Raw genomic sequence first — 21,489 nt, forward strand, 5'->3', positions numbered from 1 at the left:
AAACATGGCTGGCCGAAAACCACCTGAAACTAAACTCCCTCAAAACGGAATTCCTCCTTATCGCTCCCTCTTACAAAACACCCTCTATCCTGGACTGGCTGAAGCACTTAACTGCTCTCAAAGGACAACCTCTCATTGTTGACTCAGCGAAATCGCTAGGTGTAACTTTGGACAGCAACCTAAAAATGCAGAAGCCTTTCAGCGCTTTCACGAAAGGAGCTAACTTCCACATGAGGACACTGCGCAAACTGAAACCCTTTCTGCCATCCTTCGATTTCGAACAAGCAGTTCAAGCCCTAGTAATCCCTAGAGTGGAATATGGGGTGGTAACCTTATGCGGCCTCCCAAGATCGTTGACAGCCCCACTAAGAGCCACCATCAACTCCACTGTGAGACTCATCACGGACTCTAAGAGAACCTCTCACATCTCCCCAGTCCTGAGAACCCTCAACTGGTTACCGTTTGAAGCAAGAATTCATCTGAAAATCACATGCATGACCCACAAGGCCCTTCACCATAACTCCCCGCACTATCTAGCTCAGAAACTGGTGCTCTCAGCCGGCTTCAGAGCCTCGAGGAGTGCCAAGACTCTTCTTCTGAAACCACAACGATTTGCCAAGAAAAAAAACTACAACTGATCCTTCTCTGGTATGGCTCCCAGGATCTGGAACGCGTTGCCCATTGAAACAAGAATTAACCCTTCCTCTGCCTCCTTCAAAAAAGAAATGAAAGCGATTCTCATGGTGAAATTCACATGAATTTACTGACGTATTACTGTATTTTTGTTCTCCCAGATCTGTTTTTATGCTCCATTCTGTCTTCTCTCTGCTATCATTAGCTGCTTTATTACTTTTATGAGTATTGTACATTTGGACGCACTTATATCTTTGTTTGCTATGGTTACTCCTTGTTTTCTACATGTTACTTGTAAAGCGCTATGATACTCGCAAGGGTCTTGTTCACGCTATATAAAACCTTCAAATAAATAAATAAATAGCCATGAGCACCTGTTCTCCTACCCAGCTGCCCACTCGGAAGGACCTCCTGTCTCAGCAGTGGTGCAGGGTCCTGCACAAGAGCGTGTGCAACTTACATCTCCATTTCTGGAATTGAGCGGCAAGATCTGATGCTGTTTGAGCTTCTACCTAAAGTAGTAGATGTTATTCCAGTAGGCAGACATCCCCCTACCAAAACAACGCTAGGGGAAGTTTGTTGTTTGGTGTTCTTCTCCCAAAATCTAGCCTCTACAGGCACAGTTGTCTGATATATTGTTTTGTATTTCTCTAGCCCAGTAAGGCCTGGGTCTGGTAACAGTTAAAGGTTGTCTTTCGGCCCTTTTGTCCTTCCTACGTTTACTTGATCACCCCTCATAAGTTAAATCACCCATTTACCTGTTTGCTGCTTTATAGACTACTCCACGGCTTCGACAGAGTTAATCGAGGTCGACTAAGGGCAAAACTTGAATCCTGGGGGATCCCGGTAACCCTTTTAAAAGCGATAAAAACCCTCTACGAGGGGACATGGGTCTGATTCAAACTAAGTACAACAACTGCAGCCGCGAGAATTGAAACTAACATTGGGCTAAAGCAGGGCTGTGTGCTGACCCAACTATTATTCAACCTGTACACGGCAGACCTGGGGCAAACCTTGAAAGACACCAGCCTAGTACCCCCAAGATTAAGCAAGATGACCGTGGGAATCCTTCAGTATGCGGACGACACAGTGATCGTGGACCACACCAGGGTGGGGCTCCAAAGAGCGTTAAAAAGTCTGAGTGTACAACCCGGAAAACAGCCAGCCAATTAATGAGACCTAGACAAAGATAATATTCTTGGGAAAATACCCACACAAAAAGCAAGCAACCTGGTCTCTGGGCGAGCACTGAATTACGACAGCTGTGTCCTACAATTACTTAGGGGTATGGGTAACAGAGAGGGCTACAGAAGCCCAACACATAAAAGAGTTTACGCCGAGAATCAACAGAATAATTCTGTCACTTAGACGTCTAAGTTACCGCCTAGCAACTCCATCTATACAGCCCATGCTGACAGTACTTAGGGCAAAACTAATTCCAGCAATTACTTAAGGTCACTTAGGCTTCCCAGGTGCATTAGAGAAATTTATCAATGCAGCACAGATAAAAGCTTACAAGATCGTGCTACAGGAACCCAGACAAGCAAGGAACACCATGCTAAGGTTGGAAATAGGACTAGATAGACCGCACTTGGCATTACAGGGGGACCTAATAAAATATTGTATCAAGTACTGAAAGCCCCCGAAACCACTCTCAAATACTTTTTTTAAACGATTTTTATGGCAGCGGGTTCCCCATGGTACTTTAAGCTGGATCAAGCAATAGATTGTCTGAAAATAGAGGCAGAGAGCATGCCACTTCATGAAATCCCTTACTCGGCATGGGCTAATGCTGTGAAGCGCCAAGTCCAGACCATCTCGTTTGACTGGATTGAGCCTCACTCCGGTACAACTCCCTTACATTGGCACTTGATAATTCATACACTCCCAGGAAAGCTCAACCATACATGCAAGACCCACTCTCAGCTCAAGCAAGAAAGAAAATTCTGTTCTTGCGCCTCACTGCCCTCAAGATCCTGGATTTCAACCCAAAATGGGCGCGAAAAGATAACCTTGTCTCCTGCCTGCTATGCAATTACCACAGGGAATCATGGTTACATCTTTTATGCTGCTGCCCCAAACTGGCCAGCGATCGTCATCGTTTGCTATGCCTGGCTCTAAGGGGTAAGGCCCTCAGAACCTGCAGGGAGGCCTCAGAATGGTGCTTCTCAGAAACCACTAATTGCTTACTTGCTAAAGCCGGCAAGTTTACTCACCAAATTAGAATTGCACTTGACTCCCAGCAACAGGCTGCAGATTCAAGGGTCGAAATCACTCAGTAATTAACCGAGCTGGCGTCCTAACGGCGACGGATGTCACTCAACCTAGGGGCTCTCAGTTTGGACTATCGGAGCGTGTTGGGTCCAGCAGTGGGCACATCAAGAACTCTTTATCAATGATAACCAATATCACTGAGGGAATGATCCTGATGAATTTTATACAACCATTAGAGGACTAAGTAAAAATCGGTGTGAAAACGAATTGATCCAACATTTTAACACATTTTTATTTTGGAGTCTTAAAGGGACACAAAGCAGTAAACAGAGCCCATGCAGGCGTTGCACATTTTTTACTTCGAATGCCGGGAAACTCCTTGGGGGAGGGCGTACGGAAGGGGGAAGTGTTGCTTATTTGTTTTTATACTGTAAAGATTTTAGGTAATCGTATGGTTAATAAAGAATTCAAATCACCCATTTACGCCTCTTTCTTCCAGGACAAGCAGCATTTCTCCCAAAGTCTCTGCCTATTCCATTGAGTGCAGCCTATCACCCCACCAGCTTTCATCACTCCTCCTCATCAATCTAAAGAGGAAAAAAGATTTCATCCCCGAAATTGAAAGAGAGTCATAAGCTTAACATCAACACATCAAAGACCACCAGGTGGACGATTGCTTTTTGTAGGGTTCTCTGGGGAGAAAAAGAGGAAAGCTGCACAAGAAAATAACATTTTCCAGATAAATAGTCTTTTGTACCAAGATCTGTTCAGGACTAACTAGGAAACATTCTCCAGAAGGTCTACATACTTATTTCACCAGAGCAAAGGCTGTTACCACTGCACTGGCACCCATTGTACCAGTTTTGGACATCAGCAAGGTAGCTATGGGGGCTTCACTACACACGGTCACAAAGAAGTACTCTCTGGATTGCCAAGTCAGACGGTAAAAGAACGTTGCCTGTTCTAGCCTGCAGGATTTCCTGTTCTGTGTCATTCCACAGACCACCAATCGGGGAAGGCAAATGCTTTAGTATCTATTTACAAAGTAAAGAATCTGAGGTTAGAAGTATCCATCACAAGAAAAGGTTACTTACTTTCGGTAGCGCTCTTTCTGACGGATACTCTCTCTAACAGCAGGTTCTCAACGACCCACCCTCCACCCTCCTCCCAGTCTATAGAATGGATATATTCAGTCCATATTATTAATATTCCACTCTAAAGATCTTCCCACTGGCACAATCTGATTTCTAAAGGCTCTGCGTCCGGCAGGGAAAGAAATCAGAAAGCAACTGAGGACAGCTTGCATAGGTGGGAACTATGTTGGGGTCCCAACGTCACTTCCAAGGTGGAATGGACCAACGAGGAGCCACATGACATCACCTCCTCATTGCTGAGAAAATTTTGCGGATCCAGTCTGGTACGGTGAGGGTTCTGCGGTTAGAAAGAGAGCTACCAAAGGTAAGAAACTTAAACTTTAGGTTATGAATCTCTCTATGAATATGATTATCATTAGAGGCTCAATGCAATGTGCTGAAACAATATTGTAAAGCACCATTAAAAATTTGATTGGCTGGCTAATACATGTAAACTAGTCTGCAGAATTTCCAAATAGTTTCAAAAGACATTTCGACACAGTAACAACAATTGTAATACCAACACAATCTTTAGCTTCTTTATTATAAGGTTTGTTGAGTTTATATATTTTCAGCAGAAGGAATACAAGTTGTCTCTCCTATACTCTGCAGGGGATGCCTCTGTTCAGCTGGAACTAGAGGATTCCATCCGGGCCTCACTTGAACGTGCAGATCAGGAGATCAGGACCGCACTGCAAAAGCTGGTTGATCCTACCACAGCGAGCTTAGCTATTCCTCAGGAGAAGAAAGGAGCAGGTGATGGTCTTGATACTCTGAAGCCTGCAATTCCTGACTATTCACCTACAGGATCCAGGTCACCTGAAAACTTCCGTGATGCCAACACTCAAACGCCACTTGGTTCAAGACTTGGTAGGTTTGCAATACAACTCCTTAAATGACCGTGAACATTGTTCAGACGATTTTTGGTTATCAAACAAAAATGTATCACAGCCAATGTGAAGTCCTGTTAACTTGCATGCACTGTCGAGAGTGCCTCTTAAATAGGGTTTCATTTAGAATACATCAGGGTAAATTGCTAAGTAAGCTGTTTAGCACCAGAGAATGTCTTTGGTGCTTTCCTAAAGTCTTTCTTCTGTGCTGGAAAAGAAGTGAAATAAATATTAAATAAATGCTTTTATTTTCAATGGAAATGTGTATGGTTGAAGCTTGCAATACTGGGCTAGAATAATCCTTTATTCCAGCACAATCTCTAATCAGTAATAAGAATGCGGCTAACCAAACCCACAAGTGGCAAAGACACTTGTTTCCTTAAACTGCCAGTTCTGAAGTAGGACGAAGAAGTGCAGTGTAATCTGCCTAACCATTGTTCGGCAGACCATGTTGTCTTTGAATTGGCATGTCTCCTACACATAGACTTGCCTGTGAAACCTCTAAGTGGGAGAAAGTAGGGGGTGAAAAGGAGGACACAGTAAGGCAGAAGTGTGCTGGACATCCTCCTCTCCTAGTTTCTCCGTTTTCTTTTCCTGACTCCGTTTTACAATATTTTTGTGTGTGGTAAACATACAGCAATAAATCCAGTATCCGTGGAGTGGATTATGGAATTGCAATGATTTTAATATTCCATTCCATTTCTGTATTATAGTGACATTTTCTTTTTTGCATGCACCGGCAACATCCAATTTAGCCCTTGACTAAATGCAGCAAAACACCATATGCACATTACTTTACCAGCAAAGATCATGTGAATTATAAAGGAAATATGATCAATAAAGAGATCACTAATCTTTATGGTGAGGCCCCACAGATCATCTCATCCAAGCATTCTTCCTGATATACCCTAGTGACCACTGGATTCTTCCCTAAATGCCATCTGACATAAAAACAATTAAAAAAAGTAACTGGTTGTTACGCAAAATACTAACTTAAACTTATAAGGATGAACATACATGCTTCAGCCACCATCCAGATAAGGGAGACAAGGACCAGAAGTCAATGTTAATTTCACCTTTATGCTCCTTCGTACTTATTCTTTGATATTCAGCTTTCAATCACAAACTAACGTAACTCTAGAAATTATTATTTAGTCTTATGTTTCTTTCTCTGGTCTTTAGAGCGACTCCGACAATGTACGTAATTTCTGTAATTTCGCAGGGCTACCATCTTATCCCTATCTCATCTGTTAGATGGTTTGATATTGGGAAGAGTCTATAAATTATGGGAGTGCTGTCTATAAATGATAGCAGGGGAAAAGAAGAAGCAAGAGTAGCATTTTTCGCTGTTTCCGTTGACTGTATTAGCACAAGTCCTTCTCAGAGATAATGTAAGGTGGAAGTATCATAATTCTAGTTATGCAAGGCAGATGTGTTTTTTTTTATTTTGTGGCATTTTAGACTACTATAGGCCTGTTTTAGAGTTTGGCAGTTGGATTACTCCATCATAAATGTGCCGTTGATCCTGTCCATTCCACTATAAGTGCCAAAGGTATAATAAGAACTTTTAATATAGCACACAAGATATCCGTCAAATTTAGGACAGAGTAAATTATTTGCCATACCCTAAACCCGGTCCTTTATTTTGGTCTTCTCTTTTGGATTGGGTGAATATTTCATTACAATTTTTGCAGATACTAGTTTGCTTGAGACCCTTGAGGTCAATGTTTGGTAAGTCAGACTGGAATAATTGTACTCGTATGTTATGTTACGTTATGTTAAAATATTTGTAAAGTGCATGGCAGCCCAGCAACTGGGCGTCCCAGCGCTATTCTTGGGAGAGGACACGGCAAAAGGAGCAGACGTTAGATGGAGAATAGCCAGGTCTTCACGGCTCTTCTGAAAGGCCAGTGATTTGGAATAGTCCTAATGGGCAGAGGCAAAGGATTCCACAGGGCGGGAACTTTCGCAGGGAAAGAGCTGTTTTATAATAAATAGCTCAAATTTACTGTGTTGTTCACACTGACTAGAAACACCAGAAACATGCGTCCTACTTCTCCTGCTTATATTTAATGGCATTTTTAAAGTTCATATTTAACACAGTAGGCACGCATTGTGGGGGTAAACTGACAAAAAAGATTTTGCCTCTCAGCTAAATTGTGTGGAACTGATGTTGACACTATTCATTAATTTACAACATAGATATAAAAAATATTTGTATTTTGAAATCATAATTCATTTGCCTTTATTCCCCACAGCTAAAAATTAAACTAATTGGTATTTTGGATCACTGACAGAATATCGGAGCCAAAAATATCATGTGGATAGAATATTGTGTCAAAAATATCGAGGGCCAAAATTTCTAGAAAGTAAGTGCAAATTGGCAAGTATAGATTTACTACTTTTAACTCCACATCTATGTACCTTGATGATATATATATATCGTCAAGGTGCATGTCTGTGGAGTTATATGTAGTGAAACATTTCTTACCTATAGAGACTTACCTTCACAGTATTTATGTCCTCAATATTCTTGACACAATATTTTGTCTAATGATATTTTTGATTCTGATATTTTTTTTAACTCCCAGAAATGTTTGTTCTTAATCTAAAATGCATTATTGTTGTTGCCAGATGAAGAAGCCAACATTGTAGGAGTGGTACCACGAAAAAGGTTGAGCAAGGTGCCATTCAATCCAACTGCTTTCCGGAAGGGTGTTGCTGCCACTGAGGCTGGTATCGTCGAGCTAAATATCCCTATCAGGTAACTCATACAGGGCATATTTTTTTCTTTTGTAATGAATCAGCTTGGGATCCCATTTCAGTGTACACATAACTTAAGGTTCACTGAGGGCAGAGAAATTACACTAGATTTATACTGCTGTAAGACATAGGACTATATGTCCCATTCACATACATGCTACCTTTCACACAGGTATACATGAAAAAGGTGGAGCTCTCTTCTGTATACTGGTATCCTCTCTTTTGACTTCTCAATGCGGCCCTTATCGTGGAAGGCACGGTGATAACATTTTTGTGCTGGATCACATTAAAACTGTATGCTACTAAGGCAAGACCTCATTTTAGGTACACCTTCCAAGAAGCTCACAGTTACCTTTTATATAGGGACAGAATACCAGTGTGTTGAGAGGGGCTGGCCAAAAGTCTTTAGAGGGTATCATACTTAAGGTTTTGGAGGGCCACTATAGCACATACAATATATCACTTGACAAAAATGACACAACCAATACATCGACTACCGCTATGTTGTCAAAGTTAGCAGATGTGAAGTTAATAATGGTAAATATATCCTTACTTTGTTGATCTATTGGCAGATGATGTAGTGGATGCAATATTTTTGTAGCTCAATATTTCTGGAATTATATAGTGACATATACTCATTAAGAAAGACTGTGAAGTTGCTAGCTGTCCTTTTTTGTAAACGTACTTTTATTACCAATAAAAATAATCTAACAACGAGATTGCACTACATACTGATACAAATTCTGGACAAAAATGTTTTGTGTACATAAGTAGGACTCCGTTATGAAGTGCAGCAAGCATAATTTATGGATGCAAAATTTCTGATCCAAAGAATCATGAATGGCGATGTTTTCTGACTGCAGATGGGATTCATTTAGTGGAAGTTCGGAGTGAGGAAATCTACTACCATAGTGGGTTTACAGGTGTTCCACACAGCTGCACATTTGTTGATATTTAACAAACAATTGCATGTAGGTTCCCCACTTTCAAAACACCTTTAACTATATTCTTGTCAAGACAATTACTAAAAGCTTTTTTGGCCTGAAAATAGGGAGGGAGCACACCTCTGAAAATTTATTCCCAGAATATTTTAAATATTGTTCTACACAGTTGTTGTGACTAGAATATAAGCTATCACATGACTGTGAATCTAAGCATATATAATATAGGTAATTATAGTTTATCTATTCTCGACTCCACGTCTGCGTAGCTTGGTGATATATGTGTTGTCAATATAAGTTGGTTGGTGTAAGGAATACTAAATATATATACTTACATGCATGATATTATGGTACTCAATATTGTGGATACAGTATTTATGAAGGACAATATTTTTTCTGAGTTTTGACAAACAACTTTTTTCAGTGACCTTTGCGAAATCAGGCTATACTCTGTCTTTGAAATGAAGGAGAAAGAACTGAAGTATCAAAAAACTCATATTTTTTTCTGACTCGTATACCTTCAAAATAATTTTTCCATTTCGAAGAAACTACACATATCTAACTACTTTCTGGAGCTCTTTTTATACATAAAGGTGTTCAGTAATCACTGTTTTATATCTTTCTTCATATGGTTAGAAGATCGCCTCTGGAGGCAGCTGACTGGCATCGGCAAAGAGAAGGATCCAGGAAAATGTGGGATGTGCAGCATGAAATGTACATTGAGACGACAGAACAGACATGTGTTTATCAAAGAGCTGACAAGAACTCATGTAAGAAAACACACTAACTGGTTCATGCTTCTCACCAATATTTATCTATATTTGTTTTAATGGATACTACTATCTGCTGATTCCTCACTTTTAGAACATCCTCAGCAGTGCTTCTGCATGCCACCAGGTGGTGACGTATGTCTCAGTTGTCATCATCATCATTAAAAAAAGTTATTCGATTATTTGAAAAAAACTTAAAAGCATTACAAACATGAATGCACCATAATTCTGATAAAATAAGGTAGGATGAATAAATATTGTAAAAAATGTACAGATCAAACAGTCATAGGTTTCACTTAAAAATGGGATATTATGTAACATGCTTAAAAAGTACAGGGCAGGCTTCCTTTGAGGAGATCCATTCAATTTAAGAACAGGTTTTTAAAACTTTTTAGTTAAGGTCATGTAATATTTACAAAAAAAGACTAAGGGCCTAATTATGATTGCCAGCACAGCAGGAATGAGACCGGCAGACAAGTATTTGGTGTTTCCACCCACCATATTAACGATTAGACAGCTGTGTAGGCTGTCGGAAATTGCCTTTTTGAACTGCGGCTTGTGCTGCAGCCTAGGAAGAGTGATAACGAAAACAATATCAGCCTAGGAAGAGGGCAGCAGCACAAGCCGCAATGGAAATAGGCAGTTTGTGCACATCGATGTACCATGAGCCAGGGAGCCATTTAGTAAGGTGTGTTGTTTTCCATCTTTGAGGAGACCCGTGAACCTGAGGAAGGGCCAATGAATCCCAGCCAAGAACATCTGGACCCATGTTGGAACTGCCACTGCAATTGTGGACTCATCATTGTGTCTGTGAACCCTGAGAGATGCCCAACAAGGGTACTAGAGTCTGGAAACCCAAAGACAGGGTCTGCGAACACTTGAAAATATTTTTAAAATACATGGTTGACCATAAGTCAGGTCCTTTGAACAGTCTTTTGGCCATGAACAGTGGGGTTTGTCCACCAGTGGTGGGTTGGATGCAGGGCCTGGGCAAATATGAAGCCCGTAGCCAACTAATGTTGCATATGACTGAGGGATGTGCACAGTGGGAATAGGCTGTCTGCAGTGGGTTGTGTGCAGGAAACCTCTAGGAGGGCTGCAGGATCATAGTTTCACCTCTTGCTGACTTTGCACTGGACCTCAAACCCTGTGGGATGTTCATTAAGGATACAGGGGTCTATTAACCCCAAGACAGGGTCCCTAAGACCCTTAAATGTATTTAAAAAACTCAAACAGGCCCTCTGTCTAATATTTAGCCTTATGGTTGAAGAGCATGTAGAGAGGACATTGGCTGCTTGTGATGGGCAGGGCTCAAGGCCTGTTCAATGGCCAGTCCCAGCAGCCAAACCTCGTAGTGCAGGATCACAGGCTTATGGCACAGAGAAATGTTGTAAATAGCTTATAATCAAAATAAACCAAAAAGCCACACAAAAAGCACAGATTAGAGTGAAGGTTTAGGTAGGTTTGGTTATAACACCCTATCACAGATTAAAAAGGGCTCGGAAATGCACTGAAAAACACAGTTAAAGTGACGCTATGGTTACAAATCAAAAGTCGAAAAAACACTGCATTTCACTAGTGATGATTAGGAAAACTAACCATAGCTCACGTCATGAGCTGTTATGGCGTCCCATATGACCTCATTGATATCATGTTAACAGACATCATTAATGACATCACTAATGACATAATTGATGACTTCCAGGCTCCCTGCTCACAGAGAATGCACTATTTTCAATTTTCCTATTAAAAGCTTAATAGGAGGGAAGCCCGACACAACTGAATTAGTTAATGCTAAAACTTGGAGACAGCACAAAGTAAGTATTTCTCAAATCAATTTTGCACTGTATTTAGCATAGGTCTACATCTCAAATGAAGTAGTTATATGCAAAATATAAAATAAAACTTCCTAGCCACATTTGACAAAAAGGTAATCTTTAATCAGAAATATAAAGGAACTGCCTGGTCATGCTTTGCAGGTGAAAATATCACTTTATGGCTATCCACTGTAGGAATATTCAGTTTTTTTAGTGGTGACAAAGCTGAAGTAGATTTTGATACTTGGCAATACAGTTTCGTTTGGCAAGTAATTCTACAGTGTTTTAGGCTTCAGCTATCCAGGCTTCAGTGGTAGGCTGTGTAATTACTCTTTGCAGTCCGAATGACATTGTTTAATGTTTATGCCCCATAGGCATTTCCTGCTCCAAGTTACTATGGTCTTACTTAAATGTTAAAAACGTTTTAGAGATCAGAGCATAGCCACTTGGTTACTGATTGTTGGTCTCAAGTGCCTAATGTGTCAGGAAAAAAAACTTTTTAAGGTAAGTTATGTTTACCTTTGTTCATAAATATACATTGCAATAATAAACCCCCTGTAAATCAGTTTAAGTAATGTTAAAGTTGCAGTGCAAAACCTAATACAGCTGGAGTTTGCTGGGTATAGTGAGTACAAAATCCATTACCCCTAGGTCCCTCTTGTCCTCGTCCCATTCATTCCAAACAGAGAGATAATCCTATGTCACCATCAGAAAAAAAGAACGAAGGAATGCTGGCCCTACCCTATCCCCTCCCCCTGGGAGTACATAAATGTACTAATCCCAGCATTCGTTTTAATAATTTTTTCTGCCTACCGATAGATTAGAATGAGCAAGAGCCTGGGAGGCTCCTGCATACTCGCTGGTTTTCCCGGCTCCCTCCCTGCCTACCTTAGGGTTGCCGGGCACGTCGGGAGGCACGGCAGGGTCTGTTCGCAGCCCCGGCGGCCCTCAGGTGGTGGTGTGCATTCGGGGCTTCCGCAGGATGTGGCAGGAAGTCAGTTGTGACGGTGAGCTGAGCAGCAGCAGTAGTCTTTAGCCGGCCTGCACATAAGTACCGCTTAGCCGTTTTGGTTATTGTCCTTTCAGCCCTGGGAGTGTCTGGCTGTTTCTGTGTCTTCCTCTCCCTGTGCTCGGTGGCGGCCGGCTCAGGGTTGGATCTGGCGGCTGTTTGTTTGCAAATTGCGGTCCTCACGATCTGTTTCCAGGAGGGAGTGTGCCAATTTCCCCTGATGTTGGATGCTCCCTGATGGAGTTCCCTGGTTGAACACCTGTTCTTCTTTGACTTTCTTGATTGGGGGCATATACTTTCGTGACTGTGCTTCCTTACCGGAGATGACACGTGGAGCCAGGTCTGCCTGTTGGTCCCTGGTTGTGGTGCCTCCTGATTCTTTCTGCTTCTCTTGGTGCTTCTTGGGACTCACGACATGGGAAGCATTTGAGGAAGCGTAGGCATGTGGAGCACCCTTCCTCTTCCTATTCTGAGTCTTCTTACTTTCCTTATCCGGCACGATCCAAAGACTGCAGGGAAGGTGATGATGCCAGGATCAAACATTTAATAAAAGAAACCTTGCAGGAAATGGGGGTCGGTCCCCGTTCCAAATGCTCTGTGCCTGTTCCTTTTTCTCATTCTTCCAACTCTGAGGAGGATTGGATGGGGAGTGAGGAGCTTATGGGTAAATACATTGACAAAGAGATGTTGCCGGACTTGCTGAAACATGTCAAGTCCAACATGGGGTTTCCTTGCGATGATGCCCCAGTACTTCTGGGGGTTTGGTGCTGCGCCAGTTTCAGAGATCGGCTGCGGTGGATGTCCCGGTCCATCCCTTCATCCATGAGATTTTTAAGAGGGAGTGGAAAGACCCTGATCGTATCATGCTTCCCAGATTCATGGCAAAGCTGTACCCTCTTCAGGATTTGTCTAAAGATTTCTCGGACTCCATTCCTATTGATTCTTTTGTTATCTGGTGGGTTGTACTTCTTTGGCTAAGGATGCAGTGATAAGGGATGCTGTAGACAAGAAGGTGGATGCTTCCCTTCGGAAAGCTTATTCTGGTTCCCATCTAGCTTTGAGGGCAGGCATTTATGGGACTTATGTTCATCAGTTGCTTATTTCCGATATCAAGGCTCTTTATTGATCGATGGATGATACTTCGGACTGTTCAGGTCTTCTGGAACATATTGATAGGCAGGTGGAATTCCTCTCTGATTGTCAGCTCTATGATTCCTCGGGAACGGTTCGATGCAAAAAAGAGGTCCACCTCTTGACAGTCCCAACGCTAAATGCTATACCAGCACAGACGAGTGGGATGATCAAGTGGGGGAAGGAAAGGAAGGGGACTGCTGGGAGGGAGATCTGTACGGCAAAACAATATAGGTAAGTACAGATTTATACCAGGTATCTCTCTTGCTACCTACTGAACCTTGCGTACCTGTAAAGCAAATAACTTCCTCGTTTCCAGGTGAAGACTGTATAAAAGGCCTTGTCTTATATTCGCAAGGAAGGGGGTTGCGCTGGGAAAGGGGTTAAAACAGAAGGAGCCTTAACAACCAGATTTCGCAAGGAGCGTTAGACAACCCTTACATTTGCATTACATATAATATAACATTCATTTTTGTACTGTACACACCATCAAGCCTGGCAGTACCCGCTTCACAGGGGAAGAGCAGAAGGCTGCCTCTTGAACCCCATGTTGGGAAATACATAAACAACAATCACCAAAATACTCCTTTTGGTTTACTGCCCAAGTAATAGTATGTCATGCCATAAGGGCCGTGCACTTATCATCAGTTCTTTGCTGTACAAATTTCCTAAACACCTAATGCCTCCAATGGTGCTTGTAGGTCAGCATGAATCAAGTTAGATAAGGGCCATATGGGGGGAATTTGACAGCAGTCCGTCATACAGCCGGCAATCAGGTTATCAAAGTGTCTCGAGCAAGGATTCCAAACAATGCCTGTGAAGCGAAATCCACTTCCTTTACATGAGTCTCGAGTTAAGCGGTGCAAGTGCACCCTTACCGGTAACAGAGAAGAAACAGGGGCAGGCAGCGCGATGCGCTGCAATGACGAGGAATATCTGAAAGAAACACGTTAGTTAGATTCCTCACCTTAGAATATCCCCAGGCGTCAGACTGGATCCGGAAGATTTTTCGTCAGCAATACCCCTTGCGCGTCGCTAGGCGTCGTCTGCGGCTCCGCGTCCGTCGTCGGCGTCGTGCGCCGGGATGACGTCGTCGGAGTACTTAGACGCCGCCCTCGCGCGCTGACGTCAGTTCTTCTTTTTTCCGCGCCAGTAAGCGCAGATCCGGGAGAGCTACCCCTTTTAGTCTTTTTTGACTAAATCTTTTTGATCATTTTTGATCCTTGTCTGTCGACATCTGGTGCCGGTAGGATGCCTGGGTTCAAGGCTTGCGAAGATTGTCATCGACTGATGTCGGTGACCGATCACCACCGCCGGTGCCTCTACTGCTTAGGCCTCGACCACGACGCGGAGTCGTGCAATGACTGTCAGGCCCTGACTTCGAAGGCTAGGCGGGAGCGGTCCCGCAAGCTTCTCGAGCTTCGCAACTCGGCTCCGCGTCGTGCGCGATCCCGGTCCAGGAGGAGGTCCAAGGATCGCTCGCGGAGCCCTAGCCGACGCCACCATCGATCGTCGGGCTCCAAGTCGTCGGGTAAGTCCAAACACTCTAAGAAGTCCAAGCGGCGACATCGCTCTTCGGACTCCCCTCGCCGGTCGCGCGACTCGGCCGAGGGTCCAAGTGGTTCCACCCCCGCGGCTCCGGCGGAGCCGCAGGTGCCGCGTCCGCCCCCATACCTTCCGGTCCCTGGGGCTGACGCGGCGCCGGCGGAGATCAGTGCCTTCCTCTCGGCCATGAGGAGCCTGGCCCCGCCGTCGACGCCCGCTGGCGCGCCTTCGGGCCCCGCGGACTCGACTGGGCGACCTCGCGTGCCGGCGGCTCCGGCCCCGGCGCCGTCGACGACTCCGGTCTCGACGCCGCAGGTCCCCGCGGGGCCCTTGCCTGGGCCCCAGTCGACGCCGGTTGACCTTGTCACTCCTCCACCGGCGCCGACGCCTGAACCACCGACGCCGTCACCGGCGCCACCGACGCCTGTGACGCCGACGCCCCAGTTTAGCCCTCATCCGGACCCGACGCCGGCACGGCGTCCGCCGACGCCGCATCCGACGCCGCTTGAGACCTACCATCTCTACAGTCCGGTTCCGATCATTCCTCCTGTCTATCAGGAATCGGAAGAAGGGGGCGACTGGGAGGGGTTCGAGGACCCTCTGGCTGTTCAGTCACAGCTTTCTCAGGACTGGGCAGATGAACTGGGGGAGGCCAGCGGGCTGGACACCTCGCCAGACGCTGGATTCACTTCTCCTCCGACCGTGGCTTCGGAGGAGGGTGCAGCATTTTCTGTGGTGCTGCGCAAGGCGGCTGAGGCCCTTGGGCTCGAGTTGCCTGCCGTGGCTGTGAGGACCAACATCCTCACTGAGGTGCTTCAAACCTCAGCAAGCTCCACTGAGCCTCTGCTGCCGTTCAACGAGGCCCTCACTGACGTTCTGCAGGGCACCTGGTCCAAGCCCTCCACAGTTCCTCCTGTGGATAGGAACGTTGCCAGGCGCCACCGCCCTGCTCCGGGCGACCCCAGTTTCCTGTCCAAACACCCCACCCCCGAGAGTCTGGTTATCCAGGCCTCTACTTCCCAATCCTCCTTCCCGACCGCTCCGCCGGACCGGGATTCCAAGAGACTCGAGCAGTTTGGCAAGAAACTGTTCTCGTCCCTTAGTTTGGGCCTGCGGTCCTTAAATACCGCCTGTCTCTTGGACCGTTATTCCCATTCCCTGTGGGATACGGTGGAGGACGTGCTGCCCCTGTGTCCGGAGGAGGTCCGGACGCGTCTTACCCAGGCTTTGGCCGATGGGAGGGATGCAGCACGGCACGCCATACGATGTGGGCTTGACACCACGGACTCGCTAGGTCGGGCGATTTCCACCACGGTGGCGCTCCGCCGCCACGCCTGGATGCGGTCCACGTCATTTTCCGGGGATGTCCAGAACACCCTCATGGACATGCCCTTTGATGGCACTCGCCTGTTTGGTGAGAAGGCGGACAGTGCGCTGAACCGCTTTAAGGACTCCCGGGCTACGGCCAAGTCCTTGGGCCTCTCGGCTCCGCGTGCGCACACCTCCGCTTTTCGCCCCTTTCGTGGCCAAGGAAGGGGCGCCTCCTCACGTCCGCAAAGCCACCAGCCGCAGAACCAACCTGCGCGCGGTCGCGGACGTGGCTTCCGCCGTGGCGGAAATGGAGGCCGACGTGGTCAGCCCACATCCACCCCGGCAGCATCCGCCTCAAAGCCTTCCTAGTCCGAGCTTTCAGGCCCATACCACGCCAGTGGGCGGCAGAGTTCGCCATCACCTGCTCCACTGGCGGTCCATAACATCGGACAGGTGGGTGCTGCAAATCGTCCGAAGGGGCTACTCCCTCCCCTTCAAGACGACCCCTCCAGCCATGCCACCGCAGCACCACCGTACCTCGGGGGATCATTTGGATCTTCTCCGCGAGGAAGTTTCGGCTCTCTTGGCCAAGGGGGCCGTCGAGCGCGTTCCGAGTCCAGAAGTAGGTCGTGGTTGTTATTCCCACTACTTTCTGGTTCCCAAGAAGGGCAAGGGGGGCCTGCGCCCTATCTTGGACCTCCGGAACGTCAATGCCTTCCTCCGAAAGGAAAGGTTCAAGATGCTTACGTTGGCTCAGGTTTTAGCTGCCCTGGACCCTGGAGACTGGATGGTAGCGTTGGACTTGCAGGACGCATATTTCCATATCCCCGTCCTGCCGGCCCACCGGCGTTACCTGCGGTTCACGGTGGGCCAAGAGCACTTTCAGTTTACCGTGCTCCCCTTCGGCCTCACCAGTGCCCCTCGGGTGTTCACGAAAGTGATGGCGGTGGTCGCAGCTCATCTGCGCAGATCAGGGGTCCCAGTCTTCCCCTATCTCGACGACTGGTTGTTGAAGGCGGGCTCGCCCCAGGCAGTCGTCTCCCACCTCCAGACTACGGCGGATCTCCTGCATTTGCTGGGGTTTTCCATCAACGTGCCGAAGTCACACTTGAGTCCCTCTCAGAAGCTCCTCTTCATCGGAGCGGTTCTCGATTCGGCGCAGTTCCGGGTCCATCCACCGGAACAGCGGGTCCGGGATATACAGGCCCTGATTCCCATCTTTCGGCCTCTATCCCGGGTTTCGGTCAGGCTAGTGTTGCGGCTTCTGGGGCTGATGGCCTCCTGCATCCTACTAGTGCATCACGCCAGGCGGCGCATGCGGGCTCTGCAGTGGGACCTGAAGTTTCAGTGGGCCCAGCATCACGGCAACCTGTCCGACCATGTCTTGATCTCGGAGGGTACTGCACAGCAGTTGCAGTGGTGGCTCACGGACCGCAAGAGCCTCTCCCTTCCCCAACCGGAGCATGTCGTAGTGACGGATGCGTCCCTCCTGGGATGGGGTGGCCATATGGGAGAGGCGGAGATCAGAGGCCTCTGGTCTCCGGCGGAGTCTCGTCTCCACATCAACCTGTTGGAGTTGAGAGCGATCCGGCTTGCACTGAAAGCCTTCCTTCCCTCTGTCAGGGGAAGTGTCGTGCAGGTGTTCACCGACAACACCACCGCCATGTGGTACTGCAACAAACAGGGCGGGGTGGGGTCGTGGACCCTTTGTCAGGAGGCTCTGCGCCTCTGGACATGGCTGGAACACCAGGGCGTCACCCTGGTGGTTCAACATCTGGCGGGCTCTCTGAACGCCAGAGCAGACGAACTCAGCCGCCGGTGCATGATGGATCACGAATGGCGTCTGAACTCCGAAGTGGTGCAAGGCCTCTTTCAGCAGTGGGGAGAGCCTTGGTTAGATCTATTCGCCACCGAAGAGAACGCGCAATGTCAGCAGTTCTGCGCGTTGGAATTTCCAAGGCGGCACTCGCTCGGCGACGCTTTTCGTCACGAGTGGAGTTGCGGTCTGTTGTACGCCTTTCCGCCTATACCACTTCTGCCCAGAGTGCTGAAGAAGATCAGGTGCGACCGGGCCCAAGTCATCTTGGTGGCTCCGGATTGGGCACGAAGATACTGGTATCCCGAGCTACTCAGTCTGTTGACCGATCCCCCGATACGTCTGCCCCTTCGGGAGGATCTTCTGTCGCAGCAGCAGGGGACGGTCCTCCACCCGAACCTGTCCAGCCTCCACCTCCATGCGTGGAGATTGAGCGGCGGCAGTTGATGCCATTTGACTTGCCTCCTGAAGTCTGTGATATCATTCTGGCAGCCAGGCGTCCCTCCACAAAGTCGGTATACGCCTGCCGGTGGAACAAATTTGTGGCATGGTGCACAGCAAAGGCTGTGGATCCCCTTTCCGCCCCTCTTTCTGAGGTTCTCCTCTTCCTTCTTTCTCTGGCCCGGCAGGGCTCTGCCCTGGGCACCCTGAAAGGTTATCTTGCTGCCATCTCCGCCTTCTTGCGGCTTCCTGATCAGCCTTCTCTTTTCAAGTCCCCTGTGGTTACACGCTTTCTCAAAGGCATTACACACACGTTCCCTCCTGTCCCTTTTGTAATGCCTCAGTGGGACTTGAATCTGGTTTTGACATTCCTGATGTGCGCTCCCTTTGAGCCTCTTCACAATTGCCCTCTTCGTCTTCTAACTCTAAAGACTGCTTTTCTGGTAGCCATCACCTCGGCTAGACGGGTGAGTGAGCTCCAGGCTTTATCTTCAAAGCCTCCTTTTCTATCTGTTCATCCGGACAAGGTTGTCCTTCGGCCTCGTCCCTCCTTTCTTCCTAAAGTGGTGACTCCATTTCACCTTGGGCAGTCTGTCACCTTGCCCACCTTCTTTCCGCCTCCGCATCCTTCCAAAGAGGAAGAGAGGCTCCACCGTCTGGACCCAAAACGTGCGCTCTCCTTTTATCTGGACCGCACAAAACAGTTCCGGGTGGACGACCAGCTTTTTGTTGGGTACGTGGGCGCTAAGAAGGGGAAAGCTGTGCACAAACGGACCATCTCTCGGTGGGTCGTTTTGTGTATAAAAATCTGCTATTCCTTGGCTAAAAAGGACCCTCCTGTTGGGCTGCGCGCCCATTCTACTCGGGCCACGGCGGCTACTACTGCCTTGGGACGGGGAGTCCCTTTGCAGGACATCTGTCAGGCGGCGACGTGGGCTTCGCTACACACGTTTGCCAGGCATTATTGCCTTGACAGCCAAGTCCGGAGGGATGGCTTCTTTGGCCGTTCTGTCCTCCAGGACTTTCTGGTGTGATCTTGGTTCGCAGACCCACCACCGGGGATGGTATTGCTTGGGTATCTATTCTAAGGTGAGGAATCTAACTAACGTGTTTCTTTCAGATGAACAAGTTACTAACCTTCGGTAACGATGTATCTGTAAGAAACATTAGTTAGTTAGATTCCTCACCGACCCTCCCATCCTCCCCGTTCTGCGAACTGACATCTAGGGTTAAGGTTGTCCTTTCAGGCCCCTAGATTTTATTTTTGGCACCAGTGTCGGTCTTTGCATGGCTCTGCGTTCCTGGCGCGGAAGGCTATGTACAAGAACTGACGTCAGCGCGCGAGGGCGGCGTCTAAGTACTCCGACGACGTCATCCCGGCGCACGACGCCGACGACGGACGCGGAGCCGCAGACGACGCCTAGCGACGCGCAAGGGGTATTGCTGACGAAAAATCTTCCGGATCCAGTCTGACGCCTGGGGATATTCTAAGGTGAGGAATCTAACTAACTAATGTTTCTTACAGATACATCGTTACCGAAGGTTAGTAACTTGTTCAATAAGCTCTGAACCCGGCACCGGAGGCTTCTTTAAGCTCCTCTGCTTCTGGGTCACATATTTCCTTCCCGTGAGGCAATTGTGGAACTTCCGCTTTGCCTCATGGGACCCGTAGTCTTTTAGTTTTTTCCGACCTCGCGCTCCTCGCGCTGAACGTCGGAACACTCCCCAATGTTTCTTTGGCTGCTCCACCATCCCTCCACCCATGACCACGCACTGGGAAGCGCCAGCGGAATGGTCTTGATGTCAGGAGACGGGAGGACCCACCGCACGGTGGCAGGTGAGCTGAGCAGGCGTGTGACACTGATGTATCCTTCGACGTGGTGAGGGCTTTGGCCCTTTCTGGGAGGGGCAAGTGTGGCGGCTCTCTGCAATCTGGTTTTGAAGGACTGGACGACGGATTCTGCCCAGACATCTTCTGCCCTACTCTTGCCTTTTCAGGGTACCATGATGTTTGATGAGGAGTCGGAGGACAGGCTTCAAAGACGTTTTAAGGAAAAGTAGCATTCCTTCACTCCTGCTGTGTCTTCTAAGCCTAAACCTAAGCCGAAGTCCTTCTTTCATCCCCCGTCTAGGAGGCAGATTTCTCGAGGTCATGGGAGGTTTTTGTCTGGTAGGGGTTGGGACAGGAAAGCTAAGTGACCCCCTGCGAAACCTCATTCCTGACTATCTGGCAGCCGATCCTGGATTCTTGGTTGGAGGTCGGCTCCAGTACTTCCTCCGGGCTTGGGTGCAGTCCTGTTCTGATGTGTGGGTGCTGAACATTGTAAGACTGGGTTATCTCATTGAGTTTTCAGAGCCTCCTCCAGACGCTGGGGTCTGTGCGACTCCTTGGCCCTCTTGTCCGGACAAGCGGTCCGAACTTTCTCTGGGGATCGATGCTCTGTTGGAGAAGGGGGCAATTCAGGAGGTTCCTCCTCTGGAGAGAGGGAGGGGGTTTTACTCCCTGATTTTTCTGGTGCCCAATGTGACAGAGGGTTCCGTCTTGTGCTAGATTGAAGGCCCTGAGCAGGTTTGTGTTACATACGCCTTTCAAAAGGGAGACTCTCCAGTGAGTGATTCCCTTGGTTCTCGCCTGGGTAATTTTTTGCGCACCCTGGATCTTTAGGATGCCTACTATCACGTCCCTGTTCACCCCAGTTCTTGCAGGTTCCTGTGGTTTTGCCTTCGGGGATGGCATTTTTGGTTTCGGGTCCTGCCTTTTGGCCTGAGGTCGGCTCCGAGGATATTCACCAAGGTTGTTGATGGCTTCTTTCCATCTTCAGGGTGTCCTGATCTACCCGTACTTGGACAATTGGCTGATCCATGCTCCTTCTCGGGATCGGCTGTTGTGGGATCAGGAGTTGGATTATTCTGCCTTACAGGTTCATGGCTTTCTTATGAACCTTCTCAAGTGTCAGTTGGAGCCCTCACAGAACTTGACATTCATCATGGCACGATTCCGCACCGATCTGAACCGGGTGTTCCTGCCTGTCTCTCGGGCAGTGACCTTGTGTTCCCTTACTCGTCAGTTCCTGG

General features: G+C 47.5%; 1 protein-coding gene across 25 annotated transcripts in view; it reads left to right on the forward strand.

Moving 5' to 3' along the window:
- Positions 1 to 21,489, forward strand: part of OBSCN (obscurin, cytoskeletal calmodulin and titin-interacting RhoGEF) — a 1,809,553-nt gene that overhangs the window by 1,207,536 nt on the left and 580,528 nt on the right. For all 25 annotated transcript variants that reach the window (XM_085628811.1, XM_085628818.1, XM_085628815.1 and 22 more), the window contains 3 exons: positions 4,593 to 4,850; positions 7,505 to 7,634; positions 9,211 to 9,344. In XM_085628811.1, the coding sequence (XP_085484937.1) occupies positions 4,593 to 4,850; positions 7,505 to 7,634; positions 9,211 to 9,344 (522 nt within the window). The remainder of the gene's footprint in view (positions 1 to 4,592; positions 4,851 to 7,504; positions 7,635 to 9,210; positions 9,345 to 21,489) is intronic.

Source organism: Triturus cristatus, chromosome 10 (assembly GCF_964204655.1).
Source record: "Triturus cristatus chromosome 10, aTriCri1.1, whole genome shotgun sequence".
In the NCBI taxonomy this organism is placed as follows: Eukaryota; Metazoa; Chordata; class Amphibia; order Caudata; family Salamandridae; genus Triturus; species Triturus cristatus.